Genomic DNA, 14,048 nt, shown 5'->3' with positions numbered 1-14,048 from the left:
CCTCAAAACATGTGAAAGCAGTGGCTATCTGCTCCACCTTCATGGCCAACCTGACCTCACCTCAACTACAATGCTTTGGGGTCTTGATACACATTGGTAAACATACTGATTTCCTCCCATAAAAAAAACCTTTAGTGAATCAATATTGTTTTTACAATTTCAAAGGCAAAAAAAGAAGACTATGAGCCAGGTGCTGAGGTTAATATAGATGAGTACTTGATAGCTGATTTGGACGAGGTGATCATAAGGGCCTGATTCTGTGTTTTTATCTAACTATATGATGAAATGCTTTGAGAGGTTGGTCATGACTAAACTGAACTCCTGACTCATCAAGGACCTGGACCCATTGCAATTTGTTTATCATCACAATAGGTCAATGGCCAGAGACAATCTCCATGGCTCTTCACACAGCTTTAGACCACCTAGACAACACAAATACCTACGTCAAGATGCTGTTTATCGACTATAGCTCAGCATTTAATACCATCATTCCCACAATCCTGACTGAGAAGTTACAGAACCTGGGCCTCTGTACTTCTCTCTGTAATTGGATCCTCGATGTCCTAACCGGAAGACCACAGTCTGTGCAGATTGGTGATAACATATCCTCTTCCCTGACGATCAACACTGGTGCACCTCAGGGGTGTGTGCTTAACCCACTGCTCTACTCTCTGTATACACATGATTGTGTGGCTAGGCATAGTTCAAATACCATCTACAAATTTGCTGATGATACAACCATTGTTGGTAGAATCTCAGGTGGTGATGAGAGGGAGTACAGAAGTGAGATATGCCAACTAGTGGAATGGTGCCGCAGCAACAACCTGGCACTCAACATCAATAAGATAAAAGAGCTGATTGTAGACTTCAGGAAGGGTAAGATGAAGTAACACATACCAATCCTCACAGAGGGATGAGAAGTAGAGAGAGTGAGCAGCTTCAAGTTCCTGGGTGTCAAGATCTCTGAGGATCTAACCTGGTCCCAACATATCGACGTAGTCATAAAGAAGGCAACACAGTGGCTATACTTTATCAGGAGTTTGAAGCGATTTGGCATGTCAACAAATATACTCAAAAACTTCTATAGTTGTACCGTGGAGAGCATTCTGACAGTCTGCATCACTGTCTGGTATGGAGGGGTTACTGCACGGGACTGAAAGAAGCTGCAGAGGGTTGTAAATCTAGTCAGCTCCATCTTGGGCACTAGCCTACAAAGTACCCAGGACATCTTTAGGGAGAGGTGTCTCAGAAGGGCAGCATCCATTATTAAGGACCTCCATCACCCAGGGCATGTCCTTTTCTCACTGTTACCATCAGGTAGGAGATACAGAAGCCTGAAGGCACACACTCAGTGATTCAGGAACAGCTTCTTCCCCTCTGCCATCCGATTCCTAAATTGACTTTGAAGCTTTGGCCACTACCTCACATTTTTTAATATACAGTGTTTCTGTTTTTGCACTTTTAAAAAATAATCTTTTCAATATATGGAATTGATTTACTTGTTTATTTATAATGTTTTATTTTATTTATTATTATTATTTTCTCTCTCTCTGCTAGATGATGTATTGCATTGAACTGCTGCTGCTAAGTTAACAAATTTCACATCACATGCCGGTGATAATAAACCTGATTCTGATATATGCTTTTAGCTAACTATAATAATCTGGTCATACATAGACTTGTTAAAAGAAAAAAAACCAAAATTCTATATTATTCAGTAATTATACAATATTGTTATGTGCTGTTACAGTGCCTATAAAAAGTATTCACCCCTCCCCCAAAGTTTTCATGTTTGATTATTTTACAACATTGAATCATAATGCATTTAATTTGGCTTTATTTTGACATTGATCAACAGAAAAAAAGACTCGTGTCAAAGTGAAAACAGATCTCTACAAAGTGATCTAAATTAAATACAAACATAAAATACAAAATAATTGACTGCCTAAGTGTTCACACTGAATCATCACTGGTGCAGCCAATTGGTTTTAGAAGTCACATAATTGGTTAAACGGAGATCACCTGTGTGCAGTTGAGGTGTTTGAATTGATTGTAGTAAAAATACACCTGTGTCTGGAAGGAGCAACTGCTGGTGAGTCAGCATTCTGGTTAAAAACTGCACCATGAAGACAAAAGAACACTTCAAGCAACTCCACAGAAAGGTTATTGAAAAGCATGAGTCAGGAGAAGGATAGAAGAAAATTTCCAAGTCACTGAATATCCCAGTTGATTCAATTGACAAGAAATGGAAAGAATATGGCACAGCTGTAAATCTGCCTAGAGCAGGCCGTCCCCTAAAACTGAGTGACTGTGTAAGAAGGGACTAGTGAGGAAGACCACCAAGAGACTTATGACAGCTCTGGAGGATTAACAAGCTTCAGTGGCTGGGATGAGAGACTGCACATACAATTGTTGCTAGGCTGCTTCATCAGTTGCAGCTTTATGGGAGAGTGGCAAAGAGAAAACCACTGTTGGGAAAAAACTCACATGGAATCTCAACTAGAGTTTACCAGAAGTCATGTGAGATTCTGAAGTCAGCTGGAAGAATGAACTATGGCCTGATGAAACATAAATTGAGCTTTTTGGCTATCAGACTAAATGCTATGTTTGGTGTAAGCCAAACTCCACACATCATCAAAAATACACCATCCCTACTGTGAAGCATGGTGGTGGCTGCATCATACTGTGGGGATGCTTCACTGCAGCAGGTACTGGAAGGCTTGTGAAGGTAAAGGGTAAAATGAATGCAGTAAAATACAGGGAAATCCTGGAGGAAAACCTGATGCAGTCTGCAAGAGAACTGTGACATTGGAGAAGATCTGTTTTCCAACAAGGCAATGACCCCAAGCATAAAGCCAAAGCTACACAGGAGTGGCTTTAAAAACAACAAAGTTAATGTCCTGGAGTGGCCAAATCAGAGTCCAAACCTGTTACGTTCCCCAGTAACCGGGTAACCTCAATCCAACTAAGAATTTGAGGTTGGACTTGAAAAGGGCAGCTCAGTCACAATCCCTATGCAATCTGACAGAGCTTGATCAGTTTTGTAAAGAAGAACAGGGAATCATTGCAGTGTCCAGATGTGCAAAGCTGATAGAGACCTATCCACACAGACTCGAGGCTGTAATTGCTGCCAAAGATGCATCTTCTAAATACTGAATTGAAAGGGGTGAGTAATTATGCAATCAATTATTTTGTGTTTAACAATTGTAATAAATTTGTACTCATTTGTAGAAATTTGTTTTCACTTTGACACAAAAGAATCTTTCCTGTTGATCTGTGTCAAAAAAGCCAAATGAAATCCACTGTGATTTAATGCTGTGACCACAACAAAACATGAAAACTTCCAAGGGGGGGGCGGGTGGGGGTGACTTTTGATAGGCACAAATAGCTTCACAGTACATGGGTGAGATTGGAATGAGCAGTAATGCGGTGTGGTTAGTGTGTGAGGAGTGAGAATGTGGAGACCTCTTCCAGAGACACGTCATGATGGCAATAGGGGAATGTACATTCAAGTATTACCTGAACATGGACTGTTTTTATATTTAAAAAAAAAATTGTAGTGAAGACAATGATAGCAATGAGCCGTCATGGTCCCTGGCGTCGGTCAGGTTAGGATACCTACCATACTTAACTGGTCTGGTTTGATTCTGGATGCACCAGTTTAAATTAACACTTCTCAGTTTATGGCAATTAATGCTGATACTAATCGGTGATCTATAGATCCCATGAATGAATAGATAAAACAATTACTCCAGGTTCCTGTATTCTATATACATAATAATACATGTGATTGATGTTACTTTTATTTCCAGTGATAACCTCCGGTGTCCATGACAACTACACCTGCAAGAAATGCATCCAACTGCAACTTCCCACGCTGCATGAGGGAACTGGAGCTGGATGAACTTTAGACTTTGAAATATATGGGTGGAACTGATGAATAAGAAAGGGTTGACTATGTTAATGGGATTATAATATAGACCACCCAACAGTCAATGGGATTTAGAGAAGCAAATTTTTAGAGAGATCACAGACTGCTGCAAGAAACAAGGTTATGATGATAGGTGGTTTTAACTTTTCACATATTGACTGGGACTCTCATACTGTAAAAGGGCTGGATGGGATAGAGTTTGTCAAATGTGTCCAGGGAAGTTTCATTAATCAGCACATAAAACTCAACTAGAGAGAGTGTGATACTAGATCTCACACTGGGGAATGAGACGGGGTAGGTGGCAAGAGTTTGTGCGGGGGAACACTTTGCATCTATTGATCACAATGCCATTAGCTTCAGGATAATTATAGAGAACTGTAGGTCTGGTCCCCTGATTGAGATTCTAATTTAGAGAAAAGCCAATTTGAGTATCAGAAAGGATTGGACAAATCTTTTCTCCTTGGAGCGACAGAGGATGAGAGGTGACCTGACAGAGGCATTGATCATCAGAATCAGACTTTAATCGCCAAGTACCTGTGCACATACAAGGAATTTACTTCCGGCAGATGTTGTCTCTCTGCTCATAACAATAATAATGATAAATATAAATGAAAATATAGATTATACATACAGGTAGTGCAATCCTGTGGTTAGTCAGAGGCTTTTTCCCACGGCTGAAATGGCTGCCACAAGAGGGCACTGGTTCAAGGTGCTTGGGAGCAGGTACAGAGGAGCTGTCAGGGCTAAGTATTTTTACGCAGAGAGTGGTGACTCAGGGAGTGGTGAGTGCGTGGAATGGGCTGCCAGCAACGGTGGTGGAAGTGGATATGATAGGATCTTTTAAGAGACTTTTGCTTAGGTACATGGAGCTTAGAAAGGTAGGGACAAGTTTGGCAAAACTTTGTGGGCTGAGGGGCCTGTATTGTGCTGTAGGTTTTCTATGTTTCTAAATGTAAATTGGGATAAATAGTTTTCTGACAAAGGTATACTTGTTAAGTGGGAAGTCTTCAAAAGAGAAATTTTGAGAGTGTGGTGTTTGTATTTCCCTGTCAGAATAAAAGGCAAGGATAACAGGTTTAGGGAATCTTAGTTTTCAAGAGATATTGAGGCCCTGGTTAAGAAAAAAGGAGTAAAGCAGGTATGGACAGGAAGGAGTGTAAGAAATGCAAGAGAACACTTGAGGAACCCCGGGGCTGACAAAGTGTTTCCTTGGACCCTGTGGGAGGATATGCAGAAATAGAAATATTTAAAATGTACAAGTGCGATGCTAGAGTGTTGAAGAACAGCTAATGTTCCATTGATTAAGAAAGGATCTAGGAATAAGCCAGGAACTTGTAGACTGCTCAGTGGTTAAGTTACTGGAAGTATTCTAAGGGACTGGATATGGCAGTATTTGGATAGATGGGGACTGATTAGGGATAGTCAGCATGGCTTCGTGTGTGGTCAGTTTTTCAAGGAAGTTACCATGAAGGTGAGGCAGTGGATATTGTCTACATGGACTTGAGCAAGGCTTTGACAAGCTCCTGCTGGGAAGATTGGCTTGATGGAGGGAAGCAGAAGATGATGGTGGAAGGTGTTTTTGGACTACTGGCCTCTGGCTAGCTTTGTTACCCAAAGCTCAGCGCTGGGCCATTGCTATTTATCATATAAGCAATAACTTGAGTGAGAATATATAACACATGGTTAGTGAATTTGCAGATGGCACTAAAATGGATTTGTTATTGATAGTGGCGATGTTTTTCAGGATACACAGATATCCTGGGTAAAAGGGCCAAGGATTGGTTAATGGAATTTTATTTAGATACTTGAGCTCTGGGAAGACGAATGTTTTCTTGTTAATGGTAGGGCCTTGGGGAGAGCTGTAGAACAGAGGAGCCTGGAAAAACAAGTGCAAAGGTGGGCAGGGTGGTGATGAAGGCTTCTGGCATGCTGGCCCTCAGCAGCCAATGCGTTCAGTATAATAGTTGGGTTGTTATGTTGCAATTATTCAAGACATTGGTGAAACTACATTAGGAACATTGCGTGGGAGGTTTGGTCACTGTTCTATAGGGAAGATGCCGTGAAGCTGAAAAGGGTGCAGAGGACATTTACAAGGATGACGTCAGGACCAAGTTATGAAGAGAGGGTGAGGAGGTTGGGACTTATTTCACTGAGGCATAAGAGAATGAGGGATGATCTTGTAGAGCTGTATAGCACAATGTTTCATTAGGAATTAAGAACTAAACGGAATTGTTTTAAGATGAGGGGAGAGATTTAATAGAAACCAGAGAGTCATCAGTGTATGGACTAAGCAGCCAAAAACAGTGGGTGAGGTGTGTATATTAGCACCATTTATTGGGCAGAGAGATATCAAGCAAATGGTACTTGCTTAGATGAAAACCTTGGTCAGCATGGACCAAAGAGCTTGTTTCCCTGCTGCGTGACTCATGACTTTATAATGAGGATGAGTCCCTAAGGCACAGGAGCTACAGGACAAGTGTTGTAGCCTGTGGTCAGTGTGGATCTGGTGGGCCGAATGGCCTGTTTCCATGCTGTTTGACTCTAATATGCCACCCTATGGTCTCTCTGTGTGGTAACCAATTACCATTATTTATTTAGAACTTTGCCTAGTCCTGTCACCCCATTCGTTGCTATTGAAGCAGGTGACTGAGACCTGCACCTGCTCATGCATCCAGTTTCTGTGCCGAGCTGTTGGTCAGGGGTCACGGCTTCGATTAGTTCAAGGTCAACTCGTGAGTGAAATTGAAGGCAGTGAAGTCACCACTGTAGAGCTGGAGCAAGTTGTCCAGCAGCCAGGCTGGGAGATGGCCAAGGAATTGCTCCACCAGCCACTGGGACCACAGACTCTCCTCCCAGTCCTGGAACGGGGGCAGCTTCAGCCCTTCGGGGGGGCGAAAACCCAGACGCCGCAGAAGGTGGCCCAGTTCCTGGTCCAGGAATTTGTAGGCCACCACATAGTCATATTGGATGAGGCAAGGCTGGCACAGGTGCACCAAGGGCCTCCAGCCAGCTGGCTCTTCCGCCATCCCCTGTGGCAACACCCGCCGGACGTACGCCTCAAGGGACTCGCCAACAAAGTGGTCATGGTGGTAGGTGAAGAGCAGCCGCTGAAGGGGATGCCTGATGAAGATAATCTTGGTGTACGATGGTGGCAGGGTGGCAGTTGTGTCCATATCCTTCCAGCTCAAGTCCCCATGGGGCAGAGTGGGTGGAGTGCTCTCGCTGACTAGCATGCTTTCCTCCACTGGCACGTTGTTCAGGATTTCCAGCACCCTCTCCCAGTAAGCTGTCCCCGTGTCAGGGGAGCTGCAGTATACCACCCGGTGGCGTGCGTTCACACGGAGGCTCAGGAAGTGGGCGATCTGATGGAGCCTGTTGGCCTCCGTGCCTCGCTTGCAGAATGACCTCAGGAGCATTCTTCTCAGCTGCTGGTTGTAGAGGAAGGGGTCAAGGGTCAGGGGGTCACTCTCCACGCTCAGTGATTCTCCTGCGGTCAATGTAAGAACAGACAATGTTTTCAGTCGTGGGGAAATCTCCATCGAGCAGACACAGTCATAAAACCGTGTTTACCCCATATCCCTCTCCACCTTTCTTATTCGCATGCCTTTTAAGAGGTGTTATTGTACCCGTTCAGTTCTGGTAGCTCACTTCATATGCACCTCTGATACAGGGAAAAGATCCAACAGTCAGATCACCGATCCACATTTGCCTGAACCGCTGCATGTGGAATGAGCTGCCAGAGGAGTATAGAACATAAAACGGGCCCTTCGACCCACAATGTTGTCCTGAACTAAAAGAAAGTGGTCGAGGCAGGTACACCAACAATATTAATACAACATACAACAGTACAGGGCCTTCAGCCCATGATCATGTGACAATCTTTTAATTTATTCCAAAATCAATCTAACCGTTCTCTCCATGTAGGCCTCCATTTCCTTTCAATGTGTGTCTATCTAAAAGTCTTATAAATGGCCCTGAAGTATCTGCGTCTACCACCATGAGGACAGTGTGTTTCATGTACCGATCACAGTCTGTATAAAAACAAAACTACCGGTACCTCTGACCTCCCCCTGCCCCCACTCCACAATACTTTACTCTTATCACCTTACATCTGTGTCCTTTTGTAGTAGCCATTTCTGGTTGTCCATTTTATCAATGCCTCTTATGCACCTCTATCAAGTCATCTCTCATCCTCCTTCGGACCAAAGAGAAAAGTCCTAGCCTGCTTAATGTATGTATCCACTTGCATGCTCTCTGATCCAAGTAACATCCTGCTAAATCTGCTCTGCTCCCTCTCTAAAATGTCCACATCCTTCCTATAGTGATGCGACCTGAACTGAGCACAACACTCCAATAAACTTGACAGTCCTTTGAATGTGGATCAGAATGGATTAGAGCAGGGGTTCCTGAACTTCTTTATGCCATTGGAAAGTGCCATTAAGCCAGGGGATTGTGGACTCATTTAGTGGCAAACACAGGGAAATAGCTTAGAAAGGTGTTGTAGTTACATGGCTGAGTTGGGCCAAAGGACCTGTTTCCATGGTGTGAGTCAGTGAGTCTCTGAGAGACTTGGTGTGATTGGTAAAGTTCAGTGTTGTATATTGATTTAGAGTTCGATGTGGCTTGTTAAAGAACCATCTCTTAATCTTGTTGGAGAAGCTTCTGCCTCTGGTCGTAGTCTTAGAGTCACAGGGCAGAGAAGAGGGCCCTGTGGGCAGTTGGTCCATTTGCTCATGTTTGCCCATATCCCTCTAAACTTTTCCCATTCATGTACCTGCCGAAGTACCTTTTTCAAATGTTGTTTGTACCTACTTCAACTACATCTCCTGAGAGCTCATTCCATATACTTGTAATGCTCAGTAATGTTTCACTGCTGATGTAATGGCCTCTCTATAATGTTTCACTGCTGATGTAATGGCCTCTCTATAATGTTTCACTGCTAATGTAATGGTTTCTCTGTAGTGCAGTGTTTGGCTTATGACTAGAGATAACAGGGGCTTTGGAATGTGTGCTGGTCAATGAGAGTGCCTTGTTTTTCTTTCTTGTGCGTCTGAGAGAAGATTTTGCGGTCTTTTGTTTGGCGGAAGATGCCAGAACAGGAATGTTGTAGACTGCAAGACGGAGTGGACTTGGAATGGGGTCAGAGTCGATGACGCCCGGGGGGAAACGGGGGCGGGGGGGGGGGGAATCATGAACTCCAATGTTGCGCATTAGACTGATTCATGAGAATGGGCCCTTTTACTTTTTTGTTTCTTCATTAACCGACTGTCAAATTAAGAATTATAAAACTCAATCATTTAATTGCATGTTGTGTACTATTTGTTATTTTGTGGTACTGATTTGTAACGGGGGAATGCATCAGGCAGCATCCACCCAAACAAGATTTCTCAAGTTTGGCCGGGCTGGAGGCGATCTTCCCCTAGATTAAGCTGCTGGCCGAAACTGAGGATTACATGCTGAACACCCTCTGGGCGAAAAAGATGCCCCTCAGGTTCTTATTGAATCTCTCCCCACCTCACCCTAAGCCCATGCTCTTTAGTTTTTGACTCTATAATCCAAGGATAAAGTCTGCATTCACCCTGTCTCTGCCCCTTGTGATTTTATTCTACAAACCACCCCTCATTCAGTGAAAACAGTCCCTGTCCTTAACTGCTCAACCTCTCTCTGTAACTCAGTCTTTCAAGTCATGAAAAAATCCTCATAAATCTCCTCTGCATTCTTTCCAGCTTATTTCTATCTTTCCTGAGGCCTACAATTGATAATTCTACCAATACAGATCAAGGGTTACAAGACATACCTTTCCCAAGAGCAGAGGAACGGCCTGTTCTCCACTCAGTACAAAGCAGCCAGACCAAAACACCCAGCAGTAGTAACACAGCTGAATGTCGCCTAGGGAGGCCCATTGTAAGCTGGTTCTGTCTCTCTGATGCTGGTGGACTTCACAAGTCACAAACTCGAATGCCAGATCTGTGCGGATTCAGCCACTGGCCTCCTCTACACAGGCAGGCTCATTACGAGCCATCGATTCCCTCTCTGGGTCCTACCAAGGCTGCATGCTGTTTGTTTGTACTATCTTTTGATACTGTTTACCTTTGGATCAACACTGACCTGAATACAAGGACACTGGCTGATTGTACCTTTTGCAATTGTAGTCAAGCAGTACAAAAACAGACCCTTCGGACAACTGGTCCAAGATGCACATCAAAAGGTTCCATTTAACCATGTTTTACCAATATCCCTCTAAGTGTTGCAGCAACTCTTCGCAGGTTTCCAGCCGGGCACAGGTATTGATTTTAACTGATGTTTCAATGACAAAATTTGCCATCTTCATCAGGGATGGTGCCTGGGTATGTACTTATACTCCCATCATCTGTCCCTCCTGATTGGTTAGTCCCCGTCTAATTGGGTTTCTGCACTTCCACCTTGTTTACAATCAATTCCAGTTCCAGTTCCTCTATAAGGGGAACCGCTATGAACAAATGGACTGAGAGGCCATGGGATCACCGTTGTCACCAGCTATTACTAATTTCTACGTGGAGGGCTTTGAGGAGAGGGCTGAGTTCATTGCCCTTGCTCCCCAAATGTTTTTTCAGATATGACAATGACACCTCGTAGGGTGGCCTCATAGACTCCAGGCACTCCAGCAGTTCCACAACCATGTGAGCAGCAAACATTCGATTTGTAATGGAGATGGACATTCTAATATGATGAAAACCAGATGATTGCCTTGTCTATTGGAAACCCACTCACATGGACTTGAATCTCAACAATAACAGCCACCACCAAGCCTCCAACTTAGAACAGCTTCTTCTACTTTGATGAACCATGTGAAAACTACTTTCAACCCAGGCATTCTCCCCGAGGAAATATGAATGGACTCAGTGCTTCTAAAGAATAGCTGCAAGCTGAAGGAGATCGATCGGGCCCTTAAAAGAGCCAATGGAAAAACCAGGAAACTTAATAAAGAGGATGAACCCATCGCTACCACCTGTCTTCCCAATATTTCCATAGTTTCTGGAAGGATTGCCAGGATGCTGAAGGAATGCTGGATTAATACCATCCACAAACCCGTAAGGAAGCTCAAATCACAGTTTATGTGGGTCAAAGATGAACTGGGACTTGGGTTGCCAGGCACTTACGGTATTCTCTGTGAAAATGTGGAGCAGCGTATAATCGGCCAGGTGGGATGCACGGTGGAAACCTGCATCAAGGAGCAGAGGAGGTGTACTCACTTGGGTTACCCGGAGTAATCGGCAGTAGCAGAACATTGCTTACGTAATGGCCATAGAACAGACTTCGGCACAAAACTACCGTGCTGCACCAATGGCTTTTGGGACCACCTGGTGAAGGAAGCCATTGAAATAAGACTAGAGAATAAGAATTTTAACAAAGACAAAAGCCTCACTCTAAGTACGAGCTAGAATTCAATTGTCAACAAGATGGGACAGCGGAAACCCGATTGGATGAGGATCCCTCCTGATTGGATGAGGAGGGATTGATGATAGGGGTATAAATTCCATTGGACTAGACAACCCAAGCTTCACCCCTGATGAAAGTGGCAGAGTTTCTCATCAAAACGTCGGTTGTAATTGATACCTATACCCAGTTTGAAGCCTGAGAAGAGTTGATTCGTCATATACACTGGGAAAACACTAGATCCTTTTTCATCCTTCTCAATATTTTCTATCCATATGCATGTACACGTCTTTCAAATGATTAAGTTACCTGCCTTTTCCTCTGACAGCTCCTATTAAATCTCCCTTCTCTCTGATCATAGGAATAAAAGATGTAGAATCCTTGTAGGTAGAGTTTAAGAGATTCCAAGGGTAGAAAGACCACCAAACAGTAGCAAGGATGTGGGATACACACTCCAACAGGAGATAGAAAATGCATGTAAAAAGGGCAATGTTGTGATAGTGATGGGAGATTTCAACATGTAGATAAATTGAGAAAATCAGGTCAGTGCTGGTTCCCAAGAGGGGGAATTTGTAGAATGCCTCAGAGATGGCTTTTTAGAGCAGCTTGTGGCTGAGCTCACTAGGGGAAAGACAATTCTGGATTGGGTGATGTGAAGTGAGCCAGATTTGATCAGGGATTTTAAGGTAAAGGAACACTAAGGAGACAGTCATCATAATATATTAAAATTCACCCTGCTGCTTGAGAGGGAGAAGCTAAAGTTAGACGTATCAGTATTACAGTGGAGTAAAGAGAATTACAGAGGCATGAGAGGGGAACTAGCCAACGTTGACTGTCGGGGACACCAGCTGGGATGATAGCAGAGGAGCAACGGCTGGTGTTTCTGGGAAATTCGGATAGTACAGAATAGATACATTCCAAAGATGAAGATGCCGCAACCATGGCTGACAAGAGAAGTCAAAGATAGCAGAAAAGCAACAGAGGCTGCAAAATATAGGAACAACTGGTGGGAAGAGAGATTGGGAAGCTTTTGAAAACCAACAGGAGACATCTAAAAAGCTATAAAGAGAAAAGATAAAATATGAACATATGCTAGGCAATAATATTTTTTTAAAATCTTTTTTTCTCCAAGTATATGCAGAGTAAAAGAGAGGTGATAGTGGATACTAGACTGCAGGAAAATGATACTGGAGATGTGGTACTAGGGTGCCAAGACACAATGGATGAACTTAATGAGTACTTTGCATCAGTCTTCACTGTGGAAGACACTAGCAGTGTGCCAGAAATTCAAGAGTAGTTGCCATTACTAAGCTGAAGATCTGAAGGTAGATAAGTTAACTGGACCAGATGGACTACACCCCCACAGTTCTAATCGAGCTACTGTAGTTGAAGAGATTGTGGAGACATTAGTAATTATCTTTCAATAATCTCTAGATTCTGGAATAGTTCCAGAAAAAAATGATAAAATAGGCTGAAGTCAGCATAATCTCCTTAGGGGGAATCTTGCTTGACAGATCTTTTGAGGCTCTGAAGAAATAACAGGCATGATATAACAAAAGGGAGTCAGTGGATGTTGTTTACTTGGATTTTCAGAAGGCCTTTGACAAGGGACTGTACATGAGACTGCCTAACAAGATCAGAGCCCATGGTATTACAGGAACGATACTAGCTTGAATCGAAGATTGGCTGACTAGCAGTAGGCAGAGTGGGAATAAAGAAAGGCTTTTCCTGTTGGCTGCCAGTGACTAGTGATGTTCAGCAGGGGGCAGTGTTGGGACCGCATTGTTCCCCATTACAAACATGTCAATGATTTGGATGGAATTGCCGGTGTCGTGGCCAGGTTTGAGGATTTTATGAAGGTAGGTGGAGGGACAGGCAGTGTTGAGGAAGCAGGGAGTTTGAAGAGGGACTTGGACAGATTGGGAGAAAGGGCAAAGAAGTGGCGGATGGATATAGTGCAGGGAACTGTATGGTCATGCATATTGGTAGGAGTAAAGCTGTAGACTATTTTCAAAATGGGGAGAAAATTCTAAAAACAGATGTCATGGAACTTGTGAGACCTCATGCAAGATTCCCTGAAGGTTAACTTGTAGATTGAGTTGCTGGTAAGGAAGACAAATACATCGTTAGCATTCATTTCCAGAGGGCAAGAATACAAGAGCAAGAAAATAATGCTGAGGCTTTATAATGCATTGTTCACACCATGCTTGGAGTATTTTGTGTAGATTTAGGCTTATCTAAGAAAAGGTATGCTGGCATTGGAGCTGGTGTAAAGAAGGTTCACGAAAATGATTCCAGGAATGACAGGGCTAACGTATGAAGAGTGCTTAATAGACTGGAGTTTAGAAGAAGGAGGGGAATCTCATTGAAATCTGTCTGAATATTGAAAGATCTGGATAGAGTGGATGTGGAGAGGATAATTCCTATAGTGGCTGAGTCTGGGACCAGTAGGCAGAGCCTCAGAATAGAGGGAGGTCCATTTAGAACAGATGAGAAGGAACTTCTTTAGCCAGAGGGTAGTGACTCTGTGGAATTCTTTGCCACAGTCGGCTCTGGATGCCAATTCACTGAGTATATTTAACACAGAGGTTAAATAGGTTCTTGATTAGGCAGGGTGTCAAAGGTTAAGGGAGAAGGCAAAAGATTGGGATTGAAAGGAATAATGAATCAGCCATGATGGAATAGCAGAGCAGATTTGATG

At 43.3% G+C, this 14,048-nt stretch overlaps 1 protein-coding gene across 1 annotated transcript; it reads right to left on the bottom strand.

Moving 5' to 3' along the window:
* Positions 1-6,346: 6,346 nt before the first annotated feature.
* LOC140732789 (carbohydrate sulfotransferase 9-like) lies at positions 6,347-9,907 on the bottom strand. The gene is made up of 2 exons (XM_073055429.1): positions 9,729-9,907; positions 6,347-7,418 (listed from the first exon to the last, which is right to left on the bottom strand). Exons 1-2 carry the CDS (start codon positions 9,832-9,834, stop codon positions 6,646-6,648), a joined length of 879 nt encoding a protein of 292 aa, XP_072911530.1. The 5' UTR covers positions 9,835-9,907; the 3' UTR covers positions 6,347-6,645.
* Positions 9,908-14,048: the final 4,141 nt, after the last annotated feature.

Source organism: Hemitrygon akajei, chromosome 9, assembly GCF_048418815.1.
Source record: "Hemitrygon akajei chromosome 9, sHemAka1.3, whole genome shotgun sequence".
In the NCBI taxonomy this organism is placed as follows: domain Eukaryota; kingdom Metazoa; phylum Chordata; class Chondrichthyes; order Myliobatiformes; family Dasyatidae; genus Hemitrygon; species Hemitrygon akajei.
Note: the sequence above shows the minus strand (reverse complement) of the source record. Positions and strands in the feature narration are given on the sequence as shown.

Bases quoted from the DNA above. Each gene is read 5' to 3' on its own strand.
- LOC140732789 (XM_073055429.1), bottom strand. From the start codon at position 9,834: ATGGGCCTCCCTAGGCGACATTCAGCTGTGTTACTACTGCTGGGTGTT. The intron at 7,419-9,728 runs GTATGTCTTGTA...CATTGACCGCAG, and splicing joins TTCCTCTGCTCTTGGGAAAG to GAGAATCACTGAGCGTGGAG.